The sequence below is a fragment of the Geotrypetes seraphini genome, chromosome 8, assembly GCF_902459505.1.
Source record: "Geotrypetes seraphini chromosome 8, aGeoSer1.1, whole genome shotgun sequence".
Classification (NCBI taxonomy): domain Eukaryota; kingdom Metazoa; phylum Chordata; class Amphibia; order Gymnophiona; family Dermophiidae; genus Geotrypetes; species Geotrypetes seraphini.
Genome location: NC_047091.1, coordinates 130,996,342 through 131,020,766, shown reverse-complemented (window position 1 = coordinate 131,020,766; position 24,425 = coordinate 130,996,342). Strand labels below are relative to the sequence as shown.

The window sequence follows — 24,425 nt, the reverse complement described above, 5'->3', positions numbered from 1 at the left end:
GCATGGGTCATACAACAAGCCTTTTACAAAGTAGTTAAAAATATACTGTCTGGAAGTAAGATATGAAAAGATACAAGTAAGATATGGAAGTAAGATATGATACAAATACTTAAATGAAAACATCAGAAGGTAGCTTTTTTCCACAGAATGAAAAATTTAAGAAATGGAAGGATGAGACCACCACAGAAAAAATGAGACATTTGCAGAGCTCAAGCATATATAGGATAGACACATAGGGACGTTAATAGCAGAGCAAGGGAAACATATCACAAAACTAGTAAGACCTATGACAGAAGAGCAGACAAGTAGAAATGGGCAGACTGGGAAGCCATAACAGTTCTTTTATGTAACACTTTCTATGTATACATACCAATGCCCTCAGCAAAATTTGGGTAGAGCTCGTCTGTGAATAGAGGCTCAGGAAGCTCCCGAAAATAGAGTTTCAATGTGCCAGCAATAGCATTAACATCCATCTCACTCATCATCACAGATACATCTTTATTATCTGCAAGACACAAGAAGTTGTAAGCTCAGTATGTCTCAACTGATTCATGCTACCATATTGCTTCAATGTAATCCTATAGCAGCATCTTCATGTTGCTAGCCCATTCCAGCACATAGCACCTTTCCATTCCAACAAACAATGCACAAAAATTGAATGGTGTTCCTTCTATTTCTTAATTTTACTCCTGGTCTGTAAACTGTCTTGTTATGCCTTCAGGAAAGGCAGTATAGCATCATGTGGTAAGCGTGGGCTAGCGCTTATTGTAGATTAGTAAAAGGACCCCTAAATAACCTATTTTTATGTTTCATCTGAGAAGTTTTAAGTGCAGAAATAATGCTTACTAGCATCAAATGCAGTCTTCAGAGCCTGAATATCAGTGGCCACTCCAGAGACACGGTATATCCCTACTTCCTCCATGCCTCGGCGCTCAATCTCCTCCACACACTGCCGCACAATGTAAGGCACCTTTGACCTTTCCCTCCTGTAACCAGGGGTATGATGATATGGTCAGTGCAAGAGAATGATAAGAAAATGAGAGAAAAATCAAGAACTGTGTGACTTATTTTTTGTGCTTTTATTTACTATAGTTTTTATTGTTTTTGTTGATTTTATAAGGTTGCAATGCACTGTGAATGTTGGAGACAGTAGGATCTAAATTTTATTAATAATGAAAACTGATTTTTAGAACACCAAACAAGGGAGCAGAGAATACCAAAAGGCAAAAAGAACTGAGCTCCATCTATGAAGATCTGCAATTACAGGACACCAGCAGGAGAGAAGCAAATTTGAAGTAGATACACAGACAGATATAGAAACAATAAAAGAATAGATTGTGTGACCCACTTTTCACTATTTAAGCTCTGAACACACAGCAGAGCTCACCCATGACCTAGCTAACAAATCCTGCCAAAGAACAGTTAACCCAACTTCAGAATAAAGCAGAATAGTTCCAGTCAGCATCATCTGGCGAAAAAGTTATGTTCAATGAAGCCTACAAAGTACTGTCCTGGTTCAAACCTGAACTTGAGGGGAATTACTTAAGATATGATACTGATATACTTCTATGCATGAATAAAGAAAGAGCTTTGCATGGGGGGGTGGAGGGAGGGGTGAGAATCCAAGAAAGCAATACTTACTTGGTGACAAATGAGATCTTTACACCAAAAACTCCAGTTTGTTTCCGAGATGGCAACCTCTTTAAACTAAGCTCTCGGCTGGTAAACTTCACAGAAAGCTTCACTTCAGGCTACAAGGAAAAAAAAAAAAAAAGCCGACACTCTAGGCAAACTTGATCCAGATTCACTTAGCGATCCAGACATTTATCAGGCTAACTGTCAAGTTTATATTTTTTAAATTTTGGGTCTTAAACTATACATCACTTTGTTAATACTTATCAAAAGGTAGATTCTCCAATCTTAATTTCACATACAAAATGAAAAACAAGCGCTTTTCATCCACTATAGCTCTGCAAGGTTTGAGACTAAATGGAACTAGAGGCTGCAACCTGCCCAAAGTCACCACAAGCAGAAGAAAAGGGGTATGAATGCAGAAGAGGAGACTCCCCACATCTAGAGGAAGGGGGTTTCATGCAAAATATGAAAATGCCACGGCCTGTGTGAATCAACACCTGCTCTGTGTACTCACTCCATTCATGGAAATCACAGTACGCTGCCAATCTTTGTTCTGCAATAACTGTGGATCCAACTGTAAAACAAACATCTGTGATTATTTAGTGTAGGTAAGAATGAGGTAAGTCTCTTACTGTGATTAGAAAACTGTGTGCACCATTTTCCAGCCTGAGCTCCAAATGCATTGGCAGAGCTATATGCGAGTGTTAGCTGGGAAGAGTGCTGCAGGGCATTTATGTTTGCAGAACTGTGGTTGGGGCAGGGAGGAAATGCTGCTGCTGATTTATCAGGCCCAAAAGTTGAGGTCTTACGGTAGGGGGGGAGGTTCAATTGGGAAGTCCTGCACGGGTGAATGGGAGGAAGGAATGGAATTCCCTTTTTCCACGCAGAATTTCGCTATGTCAGCATTGAATCTTGCCATCTCACAGTATCAGCAGCAATTCCCACATGCTGCCTGCTGCTGACCTGAAGTCTCTCTGTGGCAGTCATTGCTGATACTGTGACCCGAAGAAGCAAACCTTGGAGTACAGGGGAGAAGAGGAAGGAAAGATAGTGGCACAAGGGGAGGAGAGGGAGATATGCATGGTGAGGGGAGAGGATGAAATTGCACATGATAGAAGGGAGGAAGGGAGAGATGGTGCATGGAGGGGGATAGAGAGATTTGACATAGGGCACAAGGAAAGGAGAGAGAGAGAGAGAGAGGTATTGGACAGGGGGGGTAGATGACAGGTAGAGAATAATAATAATTTATTTATATGCCGCCATACTGGGGAGGTTCTAAGTGGCTCACAGCATGAGAAAAACAATACATACATGTCCATAAAACATCTTATTAAAATATAGCAAAAAAGGCAATACATACATATCAATAAAATGATCAAAATAAAAGTACAGACATTTCAGTAAAATTGATCAAAATGGAAGTGCAAACCATACAGGTAAGAAATGTAGGAGTACAATGCAACATGGTTAAAATGAAAGAAAAAGACAACAATTACAATACCAGCCTATTAAATAATTGAGTCTTTAGTAATTTCCTAAAATCTAAGTAAGAAGAAGCCTCTAACATCATTTTTCCGAGCCATATATTCATTTTAGCGGCCTTCCTTTCTCCCATTCCCCTGAGAGAGATACACAGGAGATGGAAGGGGAGAAGGAGGGAGATGTTGGATCCAGGAGCACAATATGGAGAGATGCCTGGAAATGGGAGTGAGGGAAGAGAATGGGAGATGTCAGGCTACGAGGATGGGAAGGAGATGCTGGGCTATAAGGGTAGAGGAAAGAAGATGCCGAGAATGGTACAACCCTGAGGGGAAGGAGAGGGTGAAAAGGAAATGGATGAGAGGATAGATATAACAAAAGGTAGCATGGAGGTACATTGAAGATGAAAATAAATGGAAGGCTCAGGAAGGAATGAGTAGGGGAATGGGAGAGAAGATGGAAATTTGATAGATAAAGTTTCAAGTTTATTAAAAATTTGATATACTGCCTATCATACTTCTAGGTGGTTTTATATTATAAAACATTTTAAACAAGTAAAACTCTAAAAAAAAGGAGAAACAAACAAGAGACTAACAAGACTGACTTAAACAAGAGGGTTAGAAATCCATCACCACAAAAAGCACAGTTACTTACCATAACAGGTGTTATCCAGGAACAGCAGGCAGATATTCTTAACGCATGGGTGATGTCACCGACGGAGCCCCGGTACGGACATTTTTCACTAGAAAGTTCTAGTTGGCCGCACCACGCATGCGCGTGTGCCTTCCCGCCCGACGGAGGAGTGCGTGGTCCCCAGTTAAGATAAGCCAGCTAAGAAGCCAACCCGGGGAGGAGGGTGGGTCGTAAGAATATCTGCCTGCTGTCCCTGGATAACACCTGTTACGGTAAGTAACTGTGCTTTATCCCAGGACAAGCAGGCAGCATATTCTTAACGCATGGGTGACCTCCAAGCTAACAGAGAGGGAGGAGGGATGGTTGGCCATTAGGAAAATAAATTGTGTAACACAGATTGGCCAAAGTGCCCATCCCGTCTGGAGAAGGTATCCAGACAGTAGTGAGTAGTGAATGTGTGAACTGAGGACCAAGTGGCCGCCTTGCAGATTTCCTCGATGGGCGTGGAACGGAGGAAAGCCACAGAAGCAGCCATAGCTCTGACCCTGTGGGCCGTGACAGCACCTTCCAGTGAGAGACCGGCCCGAGCATAACAGAACGCAATGCAGGCAGCAAGCCAGTTGGAAAGCGTCCGTTTGGAGACAGGACGACCTAGACGGTTAGGGTCGAAGGACAAAAGGAGCTGAGGAGATGAGCGGTGAGCCCTGGTACGGTCAAGGTAGTAAGCAAGGGCACGCTTACAGTCCAGCGTGTGCAATGCCTGTTCCCCAGGATGAGAATGGGGCTTAGGGAAAAAGACAGGCAACACAATGGACTGGTTGAGATGAAAGTCCGAGACCACCTTGGGAAGGAATTTAGGATGGGTACGCAGAACCACCTTATCATGGTGAAAAAAAGTGAAAGGTGGGTCGGCAACCAGTGCATGCAGCTCACTAACCCTCCTGGCAGAGGTGATGGCAATGAGGAAAAGCACCTTCCATGTAAGAAATTTGAGTGAAGTTGTGGCAAGAGGCTCAAACGGAGGTTTCATGAGTGCTGATAAAACCACATTCAGGTCCCAGACGACTGGAGGAGGCTTCAGAGGTGGTTTGACATTGAAGAGGCCTCTCATGAACCGGGAAACCAGGGGATGAGCCGTAAGAGGTTTTCCGAGGATAGGCTCATGGAATGCAGTGATGGCACTGAGGTGGACTCTGATTGAGGTCGACTTGAGGCAAGCGTCGGAGAGAGAGAGCAAATAGTCCAGTACGGTTTCCACCGCCAATGAGGTGGGATCGTGATGATGAAGCAGACACCAAGAGGAGAACCGGGTCCACTTCTGATGGTAACATTGGAGGGTGGCCGGTTTCCTGGAGGCATCCAGAATACGACGGACAGGCTGAGATAGATTCTCTGGAGAGGTCAGCCCGAGAGAAACCAAGCTGTCAGGTGGAGCGAGGACAGATTGGGATGTAGTGATGCTGCTGTGTAAGTAGAGTAGGAAACACAGGAAGAGGAATGGGCTCCCTGGAGCTGAGCTGGAGCAGGAGGGAGAACCAGTGTTGGCGAGGCCACCGAGGGGCGATGAGAATCATGGTGGCTTTGTCCCTGCGGAGTTTGAATAATGTCCGCAACATCAGAGGCAGTGGAGGAAAGGCATAGAGGAACCGATCCGTCCAGTCGAGCAGGAATGCATCCGGGGCCAGACGATGAGGAGAGAAGAGTCTGGAACAGAACTGGGGCAGCTGATGGTTGTGAGGAGCTGCAAAGAGGTCCACCTGAGGGGTGCCCCACCGAGCAAAGATGGAGCGGAGTGTGGGGGGATCCAGAGTCCACTTGTGAGGTTGAAGGATGCGGCTGAGATTGTCAGCCAGGGAGTTCTGTTCGCCCTGGATATAGACAGCCTTGAGGAAGAGACTGCGGGCCGTGGCCCAGGTCCAGATGCGGATGGCCTCCTGACAGAGGAGGGGAGATCCGGTGCCGCCTTGCTTGTTTATGTAGTACATGGCGACTTAGTTGTCTGTGCACAGGAGAAGAACCTGAGGGTAGAGAAGGTGCTGGAAGGCCTTGAGGGCATAGAACATGGCCCTGAGTTCCAGGAAATTGATGTGATGTTGACGCTCCTGAGGGGTCCAGAGTCCCTGAGTGCGAAGTTCTCCCAGGTGAGCTCCCCATGCATAGGGGGAGGCATCTGTGGTTATGATCATGGAGTGAGGGGGTAGATGAAAGAGTAGACCCCTGGAAAGATTGGATGAGTTCAACCACCATTGAAGAGATTGCTGAAGAGACGATGTCGCAGAGATGGGATGAGAAAGAGGAACGGTGGTCTGTGACCATTGGTTGGCTAGAGTCCATTGAGGTGTCCTGAGGTGGAGTCGCGGCAGAGGAAGCACATGGACCGTCGAGGCCATGTGGCCCAGGAGGACCATCATCTGCCGAGCTGGAATGGAGTGATGAAGGAGCACCTGGCGGCAGAGGTGGAACAGGGTCCGTTGGCGGTCGGAGGGGAGAAACGCCCTCATGAGAGTGGTGTCGAGAACGGCTCCAATGAACTGAAGTCGCTGTGTGGGAAGCTGATGCGACTTGGGGTAGTTGATCTCGAACCCCAGGAGATGGAGGAAGGAGATGGTGTACTGAGTGGCTTGTAGCACAAGTGGAGACGTAGGTGCTTTTACCAACCAATCGTCCAAGTAGGGGAACACCTGGAGGTTGTGAGACTTGAGAAAGGCCACCACCACAATAAGGCACTTGGTGAACACCCTGGGCAATGATGCAAGGCCAAAGGGTAGCACCTTGTACTGATAGTGGCGGTGCTGTATCTGAAATCGGAGGTAGCGACGTGAATTCAGATGGATTGGAATGTGAGTGTAGGCCTCTTTGAGGTCCAGGGAACATAGCCAGTCGTGTTGAGAGAGAAGAGGATAAAGCGTGGCCAGGGAGAGCATTCTGAACTTTTCCTTGACCAGACATTTGTTGAGGTCCCGGAGATCGAGGATGGGACAAAGGTCTCCTGGAACCAGGAAGTAACGGGAGTAGAATCCCTGACCCCTTTGGTCTATGGGAACCTCTTCGATGGCATTGAGGAGAAGGAGGGATTGGACCTCCCTTAGGAGGAGAAGGGACTGGGAGGAGTGGGACGCAGACTCTATAGGAGGGTTGTCTGGTGGAAGAGTCTGGAAGTTGAGAGAGTAGCCGTGGCGGATGATGTTGAGGACCCACAGGTCTGATGTGATGACCTCCCAACGGTTGAGGAAGAGTTGGAGACGTCCTCCGATTGGCTGAGGAAGAGGTAATGATGGTGGAAGACTGGCTATGCCCTGGAGAAAGGAGTCAAAAGGGCTGAGATGGTTTTGATGGAGGAAGAGGCTTGGCAGGTTGGTGAGATTGAAAGCGAGCCCGAGTGTGTTGTTGTTGACGAGGTCTGCGAGGCTGCTGTTGGGGCGGGTTGAGAGGCCTGGCCGAGAACCTGCGCTGGTAAGAGGACTGTGGTCTATAAGGACGAGCAGGTGGAGCCTTCTTTTTAGGTTTTACCAGAGTGTCCCATCTGGTCTCATGTGCTGAGAGCTTCTGGGTGGTTGAATCCAGGGACTCCCCAAAAAGTTCGTCCCCAAGACAGGGTGCGTTAGCTAGGTGGTCTTGGTGGTTGATGTCAAGATCAGATACCCTCAACCAGGCCAGACGTCGCATGGCAACAGCTATGGCAGACGCTCGGGAGGTCAGATCAAATGAATCATAAATAGAGCGCACCATGAATTTCCGCAGTTGAAGGAGGCTGGAAATTTGTTGTTGAAAGAGTGGAACTTTGCGTTCCGAGATGTATTTTTGTAGGGCGGATAGTTGTTGTACGAGATACTTCATATAAAATGAGAAGTGAAATGTGTAATTATTCGCCCTGTTGGCTAGCATGGCATTTTGATAAAGGCGTTTGCCAAACTTATCCATCGTTTTGCCTTCTCTGCCAGGAGGGGTGGAGGCATAAACACTGGAGCCCTGAGTTTTCTTTAATGTAGACTCAACTAGGAGAGACTCATGGGGCAATTGAGGTTTGTCAAAACCCGGAATTGGGATGACCCTGTATAGGCTGTCAAGCTTACGAGGAGCTCTGGGGACAGTGAGTGGATTTTCCCAATTTTTATAAAAAGTTTCCCGCAGTATGTCATGGACGGGTAACTTGAGGAACTTTTTGGGAGGTTGTTCAAAGTCTAAGGCATCCAGAAAGGCCTGGGACTTTTTGGAGTCGGACTCTAAAGGAATAGAAAGAGCCGCCGACATCTCCCTGAGGAATTTGGTGAAAGAGGATTGCTCAGGCTTGGAAGTGGTATCGGTCACTTAGGGTTCCTCGTCTGTGGATGATGCGTCCTCCTCGGTACCGGGTGGGGATTCTTCCCATAAGTCCGGGTCCCTGATATCAGTGTGCGCACACCGAGATGTTGGGGTGGAAGGCTCGGTGTGGCGGGTCTTAGAAAGAGACTTGCCAGAGCGCATGGAGACGGTACCAGGAGAGGAAGACCGGTGCTGATCCCGGTCCCAGGAAGAGCGGTGCCATTCTGGGACCCGGGGAGACCGGTGCCCTTCCTGGTCCCGAGGAGGATCGACCTCAGAGCGGGTCTGTACCACAGGATGAGAACGGGGTGGTTCAGCCGAGAGGACTGGCATGGAAGTGTTGAGTGGCACCGAAGGGATGGACACTGGTGGGATGGTGCAAGGCTCGGGCCGGTCTGGTACCGAAAGAAGTGGTGCCAAGAGGGTCGGTAACAGGTGCTGGAGTTGTTGCTGCAGCTGTTCCTGCAATTTGTCATGGAGTATGGCCACGATGCGGTCATCCAGGGGTGGCACCGGGACCGCTTTTTTCTTTTTCGGTTCCATAGGTGCTGCTCCACGCCCCGGCGATGAGGAGGCCGATGATGAGGCACTCACCGAGATCGGGGCGGAGCGTTTGCGGGGTCGGCGTGAGGCTGGGAGGACCGACGTCGCCATTGTGGCAGGCGGGCGCTCAAGGGAGGTGGAAGGCTTCTTAGCCGGCTTACCTGGTGCCAGCGACCCCGAGGAAGGATCGGGCGTCGAAGTGGTCGGTGCCGTCTTTTGCGGTACCGTCGACGTCGCTGCAGGTTCCATAGCAGATCCGGTACCGAAAAGGATGTTCTGCTGGATCTGCCGATTTTTTAAAGTGCGTTTCTTAAGAGTGGCACAGCGGGTGCAGGTGTCAGCCCGATGCTCTGGACCCAAACACTGTAGGCATCAATTGTGTGGGTCAGTGAGGGAGATCGGGCGTGCACACCGCTGGCACTTCTTAAAGCCCGGTTGAGGGGGCATGAAGGGAAACACGGCCTCCGCAAAATCAAAACCGGAGGCCTGTATGGTGACAACAGGGCCCGCTGGGGCCGGTTTCAAAAAATAGAGAAAAATCGAGAGATTTTTTTTTTTTTTTGAATCGAATAAAAAAGAGAACCCGAAGTGGGGAAAAGAGAAAAAAACGAGAAAAAAGCGCGAGCGGGAAGGCAAAAAGGATGTTTTCAACGGCCGTTGAAACCACATGCGTCTTCTTCGCTCCGCGGAAACGAAGAAACTGGGGACCACGCACTCCTCCGTCGGGCGGGAAGGCACTTGCGCATGCGCGGTGCGGCCAACTAGAACTTTCTAGTGAAAAATGTCCGTACCGGGGCTCCGTCGGTGACGTCACCCATGCGTTAAGAATATGCTGCCTGCTTGTCCTGGGATAAAAAGCAGTCCAAAGAGCTAGGAGGAATCGGGAAACTGAAGTAGGAAAGATTTAAGGATTAAAAGCATCCTTAAAGAGGAATGTTTTCAGTTTTCCTTTAAATTTGTCAAGCAAGTTTTCGTTGCGTAGTTCGATAGGTAGAGAGTTCCAAACAGTTGGTACGGTAACTGCAAAATTTGTTGTTCGAGTGATACTCAAAATTCAGAGGGATGGAATAGAGAGTAGATTTTGTGACTGGGACCTGAGTATCCTGGGTGGGGTATATGGAGTTAAGATATTATTAAGGAAATCAGGTTGATTATTTTGAATCACTTTGAAATTTAAGATAGATAGCTGAAAAGTGGAAAAAAGGAGAAGGGTAAGAAGCAGAAAAGAACTAAAAAAGAATAATCAATATGTCTGAGGCAGGTGTGGTGAAGGAATAGACAGGAGAGACTAGAAAAAAAATGGATAGCAGCCACTTGAAGGAGAATTAGTAGACGACAGGAAAGCAAAAAAAAGAAACTGGAACCAACATGATGGAAAAGCAATGTTACTTACCGTAACAGTTGTTATCCAGGGACAGCAGGCAGCTATTCTCACTAGTGGGTGACGTCATCCAACGGAGCCCCGATGCGGCCATCTCACAAGCATACTTGCTTGTAGAAACTTTTAGAAGATTCGAGTTGCCCACACCGCGCATGCACGAGTGCCTTCCCACCCGATGCACCGGGCGCGTCTCCTCAGTTCAGATAGCTAGCAGAGAAGCCAACCCAGGGGAGGTGGGTGGGACGTGAGAATAGCTGCCTGCTGACCCTGGATAACAACTGTTACGGTAAGTAACATTGCTTTATCCCAGGACAAGTAGGCAGGTATTCTCACTAGTGGGTGACCTCCAAGCTAACCCAAAAGGGATGGAAGGAGAGTTGGCAACTTAGGAGAATAAATTTTGTAATACTGTTTGGCCAAACTATCCATCCCGTCTGGAGAAGGTATCCAGACAATAGTGTGAGGTGAAGGTATGAACCGAGGACCAAGTGGCAGCTTTACAAATCTCCTCAATCGGTGTCGATCTGAGGAAAGCTACAGAGGCTGCCATTGCTCTGACCTTATGGGCTGTGACTGTACTGTGAAGGGGTAATCCAGCCTGGGCATAGCAGAAAGAGATACAAGCCGCCATCCAGTTGGAGATGGTGCGCTTAGAGATAGGGCGTCCCAACTTGTTCAGATCGAAGGAGATAAAAAAGTGGAGGAGCAATTCTGCGAGGCTTGGTGCGTTCCAGGTAGAAAGCCAAAGCACGTTTACAGTCCAGAGTGTGAAGAGCTGATTCTCCAAGATGAGAATGAGGCTTTGGAAAAAACACAGGAAGAACAATGGATTGATTCAGATGAAATTCCGAGACCACCTTGGAGAGGAATTTGGGATGAGTGCGAAGGACCACCTTGTCATGATGAAACACTGTAAAGGGTGGATCCGCAACCAATGCTTGAAGCTCACTCACTCGACGAGCAGAAGTGAGGCCAATGAGAAACACCACTTTCCAAGTGAGAAATTTCAGAGGAGCCTTGTTAAGAGGTTCAAATGGAGGCTTCATAAGTTGAGAAAGAACAACATTGAGGTCCCAAACCACTGGAGGCGGTTTGAGGGGAGGATTGACATGGAAAAGTCCTTTCATGAATCTGAAAACCACAGGATGTGCAGAAAGAGGTTTCCCTTGAAGAGGCTGATGGAAAGCAGCAATTGCACTAAGATGGACTCTGATCGATGTAGACTTGAGGCCAGATTGAGACAGGTGCAAAAGGTAGTCCAAAACAGAGGACAAGGAGGCACGTTGAGGCTCCTTGTGATGAGAAAAACACCAAGTAGAGAATCTAGTCCATTTCTGGGAATAGCATTGTCTAGTAGCAGGCTTCCTTGAAGCTTCCAAAACATCCCGCAAACTTGTGAAAACTGAAGGGGAGTTACGCTGAGAGGAACCAAGCTGTCAGGTGTAGCGACTGCAGGTTGGGATGAAGCAGAGATCCCTGAAGCTGCGTAAGCAGAGATGGAAAAACTGGCAGAAGGAAGGGCTCCCTGCTGCTGAGTTGCAGAGAGTTCAAAAGCGTCGTAAGAGAGAGACAGAGAGACAGGCAGAGAAAGAGAGAGAGAGAGACAGACAAAGAGAGAGAGACACACAGAGAAAGAGAGACCAGAGCGTCCAAACCTGCGCTTCCAGGCTCAGATATTTGACTGAAGAATCGGTTCGCCTTCTTGTTTCTTGCTGTCACCATCATATCGAACATTGGGAGACCTCAGCGCCAAAGAACGGATTGGAAGGCTTCTCAAACAGTGTCCATTCTCCCAGATCCAGTGTGTCTGCTGAAGGAATCGACCTGGACATTGACCACTCCTTCTACATGCGCCGCTGAAAGCGCCTGAAGATGAAACTCTGCCATCTGAACAGTAAGTGGGCCTCCAGACACAGCTGTGCACTATTGGTGCCTCCCTGGCGATTGACATATGCTACTGTCTGAGCAGACTCGGACCGCTTGTCCCTCCGGATCTTCTCCAACCTCTGCAGTATCAATTGAATGATTCAAAGTTCCAACCTGTTGATTGACCATTTCCTCTGGGAGACCGACTAACACCCCTGAATTAGGCATCCATTCCAGTGAGCCTCCCATTCAAACAGGCTGGCTTCTAGAGGGGCATGCCCCTTGATAATGCCTGTGGATGGAGCCACCAGCTCATACTGGCTTGGGCTTCTGGAGTCCTTGGCAGAGACATATGCAGGGAGTCTGATTGAGATGACCACCTGAACAGTAACACACCCTGGAGAGTTCACATGTGAGCTTTTGCCCAAGGGACCATGTCTATCTTGGCTGCTAAGGAGCCTAGCACTTGTAAATAGTTGCTATGAGGATGGCGTTGGTTTGGCCAACAAGCTTGTTATCTGGATGCAAATCTTTGTCTGCATACCTTTGGAAGGTAGACACGACTTTCTGCTGTTTTGAAGACAACTCCCAGGTACTCTAGGGAATAGGACAGAACCAGTTGTCTCTTTTAGAAATTCACTATCCAGCCCAGGGTCTGCAGGACCTGAACCAAGTAGGCTACTGAGTGAGCCTGCAAGGATGACTTGCGTAGATGGGAAGCTACCATCACCAACACCTTGGTAAAGATGCGAGGAGCTGTCGCCAGCCCAAAGGGAAGAGCTGAAAACTGGTAATACAGACATGAAGTCTCAGGAACTTTCTGTATTCCAGAAAGATGGGAAAGTGCAAGTAGACCTCTGTGAAATCCAGAAATTTCACTGGTGTCACACCACTATGACTGACTGAGCAGTCTTCATGCAAAAGCATGGCACTTTCGACACTATTTTGACTTGTGAAAGATCCAGAATGGGTCTCCAATCATCTAAGCCTTTCTTATGCATGACAACGTATATGGAGTATCTGTCCAAGTCCAGATAGTCAAGCGGTACCAACTCTATGGCCTGAATATCTAACAGCCTTTGAACTGCAGCTACAACCTTGCTTGCTTTCTCTGGTCACCCAGCCGGGGAGGCCACAAATCAGTCCTGTTAGGAGCTGGGCTAATTCGAACTTGTAACCGCTCTCAATGATCTCCTGCACCCAGGCCTCCACATATTCCAAGAGCCATCCCCCTATCTTCACGGGAATTGTTTGGGATCTGGTGTCATTGTGCTTTCGTGGAGGTTGGAGTGGAACGAAAACTGGAGGCTTGGTTCTGCCTGGAATCTGAGAATCTTTCTGGCTCCCTGGAGGGATCTCTGAGAGGACGCGCCACCTGAATACTGACAAAAGCATCTGGAGCCACAAAAATTAGACCGCCCAGGGCCTCTAGAGACTTGCAGTCTGCTGTCAGGTAGAGATTTCAACCGACAATCTGCCACAACAGTCATGAGATCATCCAGTCCCTTTCTGAACATTTGCCCCTTGAAAGGAAGTTTGTTGAGGGTAGCCTTGGAGGAGGAATCTCCAGTCCATTGCCTGATCCAGAGCATTCTGCGGGCAAAGATCAAATAAGCTGAAACTTTGCTCATGATTCTGATGATGTCAGAGAGAAAGTCAGCTAAATAGTCCACTCCTGCTAATAGGAGCTGGGGCAAAGGCTCATCTTCAGCCATCTCAAGCTCCTGCAACCTGGTACGATAGGAAAATGTCACAAAGGCAGTTGTTGCAGCTGCCTTGATTCTAAAGGCTAGCACTTCAATTTGTCTTAAGAATCACATCCACTCTGCAGTCCTGTATATCCTTTAATACCACACCTCCTTCGCTCAGTAGAAACGTGTGTTTGGTTATCTGCTCCACCAAGTAATCTACCTTTGGGCTGAGCAAACAGATGCTGACACTCCTGTGCCATCGGATACAGCTGAGCCATTGTCTTGGCTATTTTAAGGGACTGTTCAAGAGCATCCAAATGCTCTGTGACTAATACGTTGATGTCAGGATGCTAGGGAAATGAGGAAAACTGGAATCTCACTGTGCTCATTATAGAGCAGGAAGCAGAGGAGACCTACTGGGAGATCAATAAGCTCAATAGGCTCCGACACTGAGGCAGATGTGCCCTGCCTTGGGAGGCCAAGCCCCCTCGAGCGTCCCCCTGGTGTGCTTCCAGATTTCCCCTAGGAATCTCATCCATCCAGATAAGTTCTCCTCATTAGATTGACAAATTCTGGAGAAAATGACATATTAGGCAGTGCAGAGTCTCCTTTTAGATATCTCCAGCTTGCATCTCTTGGGCTCTGTGGCCTCCATGTTCCTGCGCTTAGAATGGCCACCATTCTGGAGCTATGGAAGGGATTACTCCCAACCGATGGAACCCCCGACCATTCTTCAGCACTAGAGAACAAAGGGGAGGCTATGCCGACTGTTTCTGCCCTCTCTTCACGTTCTGTAAGCATGTGGTGCAAGGTCACTCTTCGGGCGCCCATCCTGTGCACACCTGGCATGAATTAAGGGTAAAAGAGCCAGAGAACTCCATCACAGCCAGTTCTGAGGTAAAATGAGGTGATTTGAAGGTTCTGGAAAATTTTGAAAAACAATAAAACCAAAAAATTAGGAAATCAAAGATGGTCGTGACAGCAGCGTTTTGGCACCATAAAGTGGCTCCAAAACCAGCAATTTTAGGATTTTAGTGGTGGGGAAACCTAAGGGAAGGGGCAGAAACTTAAAAAAAAAAAAAGGTTTAAAGACCCTCTCCCCTTGATTTTCCTCAGGCTGCAATGGCCTTGCTCACTGTGGCCTGTGCTGGAAATGTGCTGTAGCCTGCCTCAGCTCCAAAACTAGCTGGATCTGGGAGAAGAAATCACTGCTTCAAATCGACCGCTCCTTCAACAATGAATCTTCGGACTGCCAGTCAGACCAATGTATGACTGAGCCTTGACCCCCTCCCCCGCAGATACAAAAGAAGGGAAAGGTGAAATGCAGCTGGCACTCGGCAGAACCCCGCTAAGTCCCATACAAATGCCTGACAGCCTGCACTAAAGCCCCTGCGATGCAGTAGGCAAGCAATGCTACAAGAGGAACCAATCCCTGAGCTCCAAAAGGTTTCTGCAGGCTGGCCAACAGGTACCATAGAGGGATTAGCCTGTCAGCCCTAGACTTCAGTCTGCTTCTTCTCCATGCAGGCAAAGCTGAACCCTCGATAAGGGGAGTACTGAGCACCAAAAGCCATCAAAAATTCACCAAAACCCCCCAGAAAGAGACAAAAAAAAAAAAGAGAGAAAGAAATATACAGAACAGATCAGAAAGACTCCTTCTGGCTCACATGCAGAAGGAAAACTGAAGGGGCAGCAGAGCCCTCTAGTGAAGCAGAAGGGAATCAAAAGCTGGAGTGGATTCCTTCTGCATGGCTCATGAGCATGGGGATATTAACTGTCTATCCAGAATGACACACCCAGTGCATTAGAAGAGTCTCTACTACTAAATATCTTATCTACTGATTTCTTAATGTCTCACCTGAATCTGGCCTTTACCCATGATTCGGTCTGTGATCTCACCATCTTCTTTGGCAAGCCTGGACTTATTACACTTCTCATAGCAGAGAATCCGCAGGGTTTGTGAGCCTTCCAGCTCAATCTCAAACTCCTACAACATTAGAGAAACAAGAACAGCTAAAAGTCTATAAGATGTGGCATACTAAGCCATAAGATCAAAAAGTGTAATACGGGGACACAAAAGACAACAAAGGGTGAAGCATCTCTGTCACACCCCTACAGCTTTGATGAGAGAAACCTAACCTCTCACACTGCAGCTAGGGGGTGCTCTAGTGCCTAGAGTAATTATTTAGTTTAATTGGACTACTACTTATTTACTTAACCAATCATGAGTTCAAGCTGGAATTCAATTTAACCATTCTATAAAAAAAATAATAAAGTACATCAGCAAATAATTACAGAAACAATAAAATAGCAATACAAAATATTTAAAATATCAAAACTAAATGAGGAAATGACATGCACATCCCTGTGAGCCATTTAAAGGGGTGTTTCTATTTTGGAGGAGATCCAAACCCAAAGTAGGGGTCTGAACAGCCTGCGGTCCCCCTACCCTAGCCTGCGGTCCTGCCCTGGGTCCCACTACCCAAAGTAGTGGGACTCAGGGCCCCCCCATGGCTACACCTGTCATCATTTACAAGATGCAGAAATGAAAAAATAAAACTATAACCTTACCTCATTCCAGTTGGGATCAGATGTGTCTCTATACACTCGTGTTTTGGCCTTGTTCACAAAATAGCCGAATGAATCCACCTCTAAGGTACAGTACAGATCTGCAGGTCAGATACAGGAAAATACTGACACCATACTGTATCCAGAACCGAGAGCCTACCGCAGTTTACATAAATTTCTTCCCAAAACCAACATATCTACAACTTACTTGAGCTTTGTCGGAATCCAGAAGCTGAATGAACAATGACGTTCAGAAATCCATATAGTCCAGGAGATTCATCATCTATGGAAAAGCAGAAGAGAGAAAAAAAAAAAAATCAGGCTGATCTTATACAGCTGGGAAAAGCATACCCAGCCCTCAATCAGTACATCTAACCTTAGAGGGCAAATAAAAGGTAAGAATATAAACCCACTAGATTTAGGGTGATATGACCTGCCTATCCTCTTCGATGATGGCTAGTGGGACATGGCAACCTGCCTACCCTCTTTTTTCATGGTGAGACGTGGGGCCCTGCTTACCCTCTTTATTGATGGTTAGTGGGATATGATGCACTGTTTGCAGTTTAACACATGAATTTGTCAGCATCTGCAGCTCTAGAGAAGTTAGTGAAAAACTTTTAAAGCCTGTAAAGGAAGTTGAAAGGATAAATTTAAACACTGCATAAAAACTTTAAATTTCATTCCCCTTCTATCAAACTCGGGCTACTAAAAACTGCGGCATTTTTAGCATGTGAAAAAGCATACTGCAGAAATGGAATGTAAAAATATCATAATATGAAAGAAAGAGGCAGCAAAACAAGTAGGTTATGGGAAAACAGAGCAGAATGTGGCTAAGAGAGAAGATGGAGATTGGAGGCACTGAAAGGCAGATATAGCTTAATGTTAATCTCTGCAACCATTTCAGGTACTGAATTATGCACATTTAACACATCAAATGGTATAGCATTTCTAAAATTTGACCCAAACAGCACTTCAATGGGCACTCCCTTATCCTACAATAATTTAATTGGCAAGACACATCCAGTCTATAGGTGATACCTATTCCACACAATGCTCAGTTAGCAATCAAAATTCCACACTCAGCAGCAACTGTTAAGCAACCTTCCCACCCTGCAAATCACTTACATTTCTTTTGCTGTTCCAGGATGTTCTCCCTCCACTCGGCACGCTCATAGTCTGATGAGATTAAGAAGGTGTAGCTCTGCAGACAGTATGCAGCAAAATTTTCCAAAGTTAAGTGGCGCAAACAGGGTAAAATAAAGCATCTATTAAGTTGCAATGAAACAGATATTTTGTTGGAACTTACCATATATACTCGAATATAAACCGAGATTTTTGGGCCCAAAAATGGGGGGTCTTGGTTTATATTTGCAGTAGCACCCAGCACCCACCCATTCCTCCTCCTGGACTTGTCGCAGGCCTCCACCGTGCCGCCAGGCTCTGTACCCTGTGTCCCCTCCTTGCCCTGTCCATTGTACGTCCTCTCTGCCGCATACCTGGAATTCTTGGTGGTCTAGAGGTGTAAAGGGCAGAAGCGAGCTTTCCGTGATCCTGCCCCGCTGCTAAACCAGTCGCTGCCGCAAGTTCTGGCTTCAGCTGTACTGAGCAGGAGCGTGCTTTGGTGCTGCTACTCGGCTTCCTGAATGGCTGTGGCAAGTCTCATGAGAATTTATGGGAGTCATTCAGGAAGCCACTCAGCGCCAAGCAGGAGCACACTTTGATACTGTTGCTAGGTGCTGAGCGGCTTCCTGAATGGCTGTAGTGAGTCTCACGAGAATTCATGGGAGCCACTCAGTGCCAAGCAGCAGCGCCAAACCGCACTCCTGCTCGGTACAGCTGAAGTCAGAACTCAGCAGCGACCGGTTTAGCAGCGGGGCAGGAGGGCAAAAGCGCAGAAAGCTCACTCCTGCCCACTACACCTCTGGACCCCCAGGGTTTCCAGATACGTGGCAGAGAAAACATACAATGGACAAGGCAGGGAGGGGGGACAGGGTGCAGAGCCTGGGAGGACAGGGAAAGAAGGGGGCTGGGTGTAGAGCCTGACAGGGGAGGAAGGAAAGGGGGCTGGATGCAGTGCCTGGCAGGGAGGGGGCTGGGTGCAGAGCCTGATAGGGGAGGGAGCAATGCCTGGCAGGATAGGGCACTTGAATATTAAGCTGCCTGACTTATATTTGAGCCAACTATTTCTCCTCCTTTTTGGGGTCGACTTATATTCAAGTATATACGGTAACTGGTAACAAACCACTAACATCCACTTTGGAATAACAGAAACCAGATACAGAGAAATGTAACCCCACTATACACATATGCATAGGGTATCTCAGGCAGGTATGTCCCTCTCACCTTGCCATTCCGGTTCTGGAATCTAAAGGCCATGTTAGGAGACATCAGCAGAAGTAGTGATTCTTGCTCTGACAGTTTCTTTTTCATCCTCTCGATCACCTTACTGCCTTTGTTAGCTCTCTGTGAAAAAGACAAGGCTCGCAGTGAAAACTCCTGCTGAAATTGTCCACCAACACGAGCAGAGTCACACATGCATTGGAAAGGCAGATGCACAAGACACTTTTCAAACACAGCCTGTGGAATTTTGCAGATTCTTTTTTTTTTTTAAACTTCTTTATTCATTTTTAAAAAACTTACACAAGTGTACAAGATTACTTCCTTAACAAACATTTACAGAAATACTTGAAAATACTTTCTCTTATCATCATACATAGACAAAAAATTTAAATCCCTTCCCACTCACCCCTTCTCAATTAATTTAAAGGAACATATCATATAACATTCATATATTTAATTATACAATACTGATTCTTACCCAATCCCTCCCCCCAAAAAGAAAAAATATTGTCAGTGAGAAAATGATGTCTACTCATTACAGTAATTTGCCAATGGTCCCCAAATCTTTATAAACTTATTATAATTTCCTTTTTGCAAAGCAATAACTCTTTCCATTTTATATATGTGACATAGGGAATTCCACCAAAATGAATAATTAAGATTGGTATAATTTTTCCAGTTATTGGTAATATGTTGGATGGCAACACCTGTCATTATCAATAAAAGTTTATTACTTGAACAAATTTGACTTTTAGTTCTCATTGACATGCCGAACAGAATAGTATCATAAGATAAAGCTACATGATTTTCTAGAAGACACTTTATTTGAGACCAAATAGATTTCCAAAAGTTCATAATGCAAGGACAATAAAATATTAAATGATCCAATGTCCCCGCTTCCAAGTTACAGTGCCAGCATCTATTAGACTTAGAGCTATCCAACTTTTGTAAACGAACTGGGGTCCAAAAAGCTCTATGTAACAGAAAAAACCAAGTTTGTCTCATAGATGCGGACACTGTACACCTTATTCTCCAAGACCAAATTTCGTGGCCATTGAGAAGCAGAAATATGATGCTTAATCTCAATACTCCAAATGCTTCCACATGTTGTGAATAGAATCTTTGTGCAGAATCTGAAACTCTGTGTGCAGATTTTTCCCACAAAGTACAGCATACAAAGTTTTAGTCCCTATTCTGTCCAAGGGAAGGGAGAGGATTATTCTGGACCATGGAAGGGTGTAGGAGATAATCCTATCCCTTACACCATCCTGCCTCAGTTAGAGATAGAAAAAAAAAAAAAAAAGAGCAGCTATTTTAGCTCCTGCACAACCCTGTTGCCATGAAGGGAGGAGGTGAATTTTACACCCCTGCTTTATCTTGCTTTGGTTTGCTTTGTAATGATTCTTTTCACCTTTTCCCTCTGTATGTCATTCTTCAGCTGTGATATCTTCATCTTCATGGCCTCCAGTTCCTCTTCTGGCACTACTGGAATATTAGGGATTCCTTCTATTTCATCTAACATCTGGAAGTTGAGATCTGTGAGCGGAATGTACCATTTACAGTCATACTGCTGGTTCCTCCTATGAAACAAAGAAGAAAGTGTATGAGGTGGGAGGGGAGAACAAAGGGCAGGGTGGAGTATATGAAGGGAACGCCTTACCCCCCTATCTGCTTTTTCATCTTGGCACATAGACATAGATCTGTAAAGAGAAAAACATGGCGCAACTTCCGGGCTCCTTCCACCAACTCAACCATAAAGCTGTCCTTCAGGAGCTGCCGGTGCTATAGGAAGAGCAGACAGACAAAATAAGGACAGCAAACATGCTCGTCCCATTCCTGCACACTTATTCTGGCTCACACCACAGACAAGTGTCTCTAGTCTAGATCAAAATTTCCAAAACACAATCAGCCAAGAATAACTGACCATCTCCTAGAGAAATTGGGACTTGCAGCCAACCATGTTTCTCAGGATATCCAAACACCACAAATAGTTAATTTTGTATGAAACATAAGTAGAGCACAGTCAGCTTACTTGGGAGCCTTTTTTGGGCCTTCTTGACCGGGTATGCTTGTAGCCATGTATTAAATATTTGACTGTGTAGTTATTTTCTTGTATTGCCTGTGACATTTGCTCTTCTGCTGCTCTATGCCTTTTATTTCTTTATTTCTTTTGGGTGGGGGGGAGAGGGAGGTTTTTATGGTTTTGAAAATTTGGTCTGGTGGGAGTTTTTTGTGCTTTTGACCAATAAACAGTTTTGCAAATAAGTAGACCACAGCATGCAAATTTATCTTATTATAGATATCCTGTAAACACAATTAGCTGCCTTGAAGGCATCCCACAGACCAGGTATGAAGCCACTGTCCTAGACCCAGTAATCCAAAATGCAAATCTGCAAAATCACCTCTCCTTTCTTCACAGTCATGGACTGCCTACGAGGAGTGATGTCCTCATTGATGCTAGACAGAAAGTTTTGAGAGATACGCAATGCATCCTGCAGCAGGGAGTGGTCCGGGTGGCTTGCTGGAGTGTGTTTCAACAGATCCTATCAACCCCAAAATTAAGAGGCAGATAAAGTGAGACACCAATATCACAAAGGTCAGCCCCTACCCAGTCTATGCAGTAAATCTTGTTCTCTCATTTTACTCACATGAAGAACAAGTGTACTGCGTGTCACTCGATCGACAGGCTTGTACAGCAGAGCTGTGGAGAGAAAACAATGCTTAAGCTTACTAACCACATACATTTATAACTACATATTTAGAAGAGAGGAGACTTACAATCCTCCTCCATTAATTCCCCTTCCTCCTTTCCAGAGTATAGAGCTGACCTGTCCTTCCCATAATCCCTCATTGGTTTTCTGACCCAACCCTACATCTGGCCATTAGATTCATGGTACAGAAAAGGGCTCACTCTCTAGCGAGTTCTTTGTCGTCTGCTCTTTAGAATCCTTTGTGCTTCTGGCCTTCAGGTTCTGGTAATGGGAAAAAAAGCAAGACAATTGATCAAGGGAAATTCCTAAAAGCGTAAAAAGAAGGGATGGGTAAAGCAAGGAGGTTTTCCTTATCACTCTGCACATCTTTTGGAGACAGTGTTTCCATGACAGTAATAAATCTCACTCTCAAACCAGGGTAATTTACTGCTACTGCTCAGCTTAATAGCTGAATTGTTCCAAAGAACTTCCATCAGTAATTTAGGTATTTTTAAAAACTAGGGCTGCATATTTAGTGCATTAATGCAATTTGCAGAAAAATGTCATGTTTAACTTTGTATCACAAAAGTTGCATCAGATTCTATTCCTTGAAATACATCATTTGACTAAAGCACTTAACAGTTGCACATAGCTGTACGGGCAACGTATGAAGGGGTGCTTGGAAAGACTTTTTCATCCGAGGAAGTGAAGAGTAATATAATCATGCTATTTGACTGCTGTTGCACATATGAGATGCTAACTGCTGTCATTCTTTTGTTATGTATGATGACTGTATGCTGTAGTACATTTTTCAAACTGTAATTTACAGAACTTAGGCATATCTGTGCTGTAGATTGGTCATGTGGAGAATAGCTACCTCAGAAATTTCAGCAAACTGCGCATTGGCCTGGCAGCATTTTTCTGCCGTTTCCACAGCAGTCTCGTAGTTATCCACAAAGGCTCGGTACACTCCCAGTTGGCTGGCCTGGAATCATGACACCAAACCCAATAAGAAAAGTGAATGGTCATTAAAAAGCCAATGAGCACCCAAGCTGTATCACAGGCCCCATTCCAAAGCCTCCCCAGCAGCAACGCAGAGTTTGGCAAGACAGCTACAGAAATATGCCAGTTTTACATTAGAACTAACCCATCACATTAAGGTTTGGCAGGGGCCAAAAGAATCTTGCTCAGTCAGGATATAAGCAAGTGCTGCAGAGTCCCCTACAACCAGTACTCCTGCAGAGAGAACTGGAACAGCAAGAGTTGTGCACTCCAGTACCATTCCCTACATCAGCAAATAGTGAAAAGTATACAAGTTGCAGGCTCCCCCACTGTTAGCACTGGGTTGAACCTTTTCCCTACTAATCCTACACCATACTATATACAGCAGATAGAGACACAAGCCAGCAATGTGTGAAACTAATGCATGTTAGCTAGGCCTTAGGTACATTTCCAAAACAGTTGATTTTTAACATCTTACATCCACAGCATATGCTTCCTTCCACAAACCCAAGAGCGCTTTGCAGTTTAGCATTTCAGAAACGTACATGCACTACTTCTGGCATGGAAAAGGTGGAAGTGCAGATGAAACAGGAGTTTATAAAAGTGCAAGGAGGTGAACTCACGAGTTTCTGAAAGAGGTCGCCCACTCGCTGCTGGTGACTCCACTGCTGTACACGAGGGAACAGCTTGTCATAGAAGTCCTTGTGGATCTCGTACAGTTCAGGTACTTTGAAGAAGATGGTCTCAATTTGCTGACAGCTAAGCATAGGCTGGGAAGTGGTAGCAGCTGCCTTCAGAGGCTTCATGGGCTGCGGGCGAATGAAAGAACAGAATACAGCATGTGGATTCCCTTCAGGCAATGAGATGGCAGGATTCACCCTAGGACACTAGATAAATCTACATTTTACCCTCTTTGTATAAATTTCCCCTCTTCCTTGAAAATCATTTAAGTGTCTTCATAATCACTGAAGATACAAAAATGCATAATATGCCAATACCCATCCCATTTCTCTCTTCTTCAGAATTCGTGGAATACACAACATTAAGCTATGTGGGGATAATTCCAGCTCTGTCTCAGCCTTTTACCAATAATTTGAGGAATAGCAACTGCAAGGGATCCCTTTTGTAGCATAATATCTGGAAAAGAGAAAACCAGAATAGGAATTGGCTCACTGTGCACTTTTTTATTTTTTTAAATTTTCATTGGCTATTTTAAAGATAGAGGTATTCATTAGCACTAGGCTGATCCACTTCGACTGTTAAGCCAGTGGTCTACTTTATTGAACTTCGCATAGCAAGATTCAATATCCAACAAAGGATATTTAACTCGTGGTCATCTGACAAAAATGTTTTTTGGTTACTCTCCAAACTGAAATCTGGTCATATTCAAAATTTGTTAAGAACTCATCTTTTAAAGAGAAGAAGCGGCTAGGGGAGTCTCGTTATGACATAGAACTATGTTTTGTGGAAATGGCAAATTAAAGGGAATATCCTTGAGAAAGCTTCAGCGCTTAGCCACTTCTCTTTAAAAAGGTGAGTACTTAAACAAGTATTTTAAGTACTTAAATAAGTTATTTTAAAAATTGAAAATTAAAATAATGAAAGAGAATTGCTTTAGATTAGTCTTGAGAGTTTTAACCAATGATGACAATGGTGATATAAGTCTGTATGCTGAAGCTTTATACATGCAGCAACACTGCCGAGGTCTGAAAATACATTGCAATGTCAACATAATACGCAATAAAGCATTTTAATAGACAGCATAGGGTATAAACAAAGGAGTAGTGTATAGATCAGGGATCTCAAAGTCCCTCCTTGAGGGCCGCAATCTTGAAAGCCCAACTGGATTGCGGCCCTCAAGGAGGGACTTTGAGACCTCTGGTATAGATAGAAGAGACAGAGTTAAGAGGGGTTACAAAATAAGGGACTAATTTGATGTAAGTTGCAGAGGAGGTCAGACTGGTGTTTGAAAATTCTCTCAGCTAAGGTAGGAGAGGATAAACATGTCCTGCTATAGTATGTGCAGTATAGTAATGCTCTCCACTTAGCAACACACTACAGCAGGGGTAGGAACTCCAGTCGGGTTTTCAGGATTTCCCCAATGAATATGCATGAGATCTATTTGCATGCACTGCTTTCAATGCATATTCATTGGGGAAATCCTGAAAACCCGACTGGAATACGGCTCTTGAGGACCGGAATTCCCTATCCCTGCACTACAGGATTACCACCTCCTATTAACAGCCAGAGAAGGGAACTGAGAAAATATTGCTTTTCCATTCACAAGTAAGATGA

The 24,425-nt window shown here is 45.6% G+C and overlaps 1 protein-coding gene across 2 annotated transcripts in view; it reads right to left on the bottom strand.

Annotated features, from left to right (window-relative positions):
• The window catches only part of BCR (BCR activator of RhoGEF and GTPase), a 49,917-nt gene that overhangs the window by 1,605 nt on the left and 23,887 nt on the right, over positions 1 to 24,425 (bottom strand). For both annotated transcript variants that reach the window (XM_033955776.1, XM_033955777.1), the window contains 17 exons: positions 22,754 to 22,939; positions 22,006 to 22,113; positions 21,350 to 21,410; positions 21,087 to 21,139; positions 20,841 to 20,981; positions 20,099 to 20,220; positions 19,850 to 20,018; positions 18,442 to 18,561; positions 17,224 to 17,299; positions 16,618 to 16,722; positions 16,307 to 16,381; positions 16,102 to 16,199; positions 15,389 to 15,517; positions 2,150 to 2,209; positions 1,642 to 1,751; positions 847 to 986; positions 371 to 505 (listed from right to left, as the gene is read on the bottom strand). In XM_033955776.1, coding sequence (XP_033811667.1) covers positions 371 to 505; positions 847 to 986; positions 1,642 to 1,751; positions 2,150 to 2,209; positions 15,389 to 15,517; positions 16,102 to 16,199; positions 16,307 to 16,381; positions 16,618 to 16,722; positions 17,224 to 17,299; positions 18,442 to 18,561; positions 19,850 to 20,018; positions 20,099 to 20,220; positions 20,841 to 20,981; positions 21,087 to 21,139; positions 21,350 to 21,410; positions 22,006 to 22,113; positions 22,754 to 22,939 — 1,888 coding nt within the window. The remainder of the gene's footprint in view (positions 1 to 370; positions 506 to 846; positions 987 to 1,641; positions 1,752 to 2,149; positions 2,210 to 15,388; positions 15,518 to 16,101; positions 16,200 to 16,306; positions 16,382 to 16,617; positions 16,723 to 17,223; positions 17,300 to 18,441; positions 18,562 to 19,849; positions 20,019 to 20,098; positions 20,221 to 20,840; positions 20,982 to 21,086; positions 21,140 to 21,349; positions 21,411 to 22,005; positions 22,114 to 22,753; positions 22,940 to 24,425) is intronic.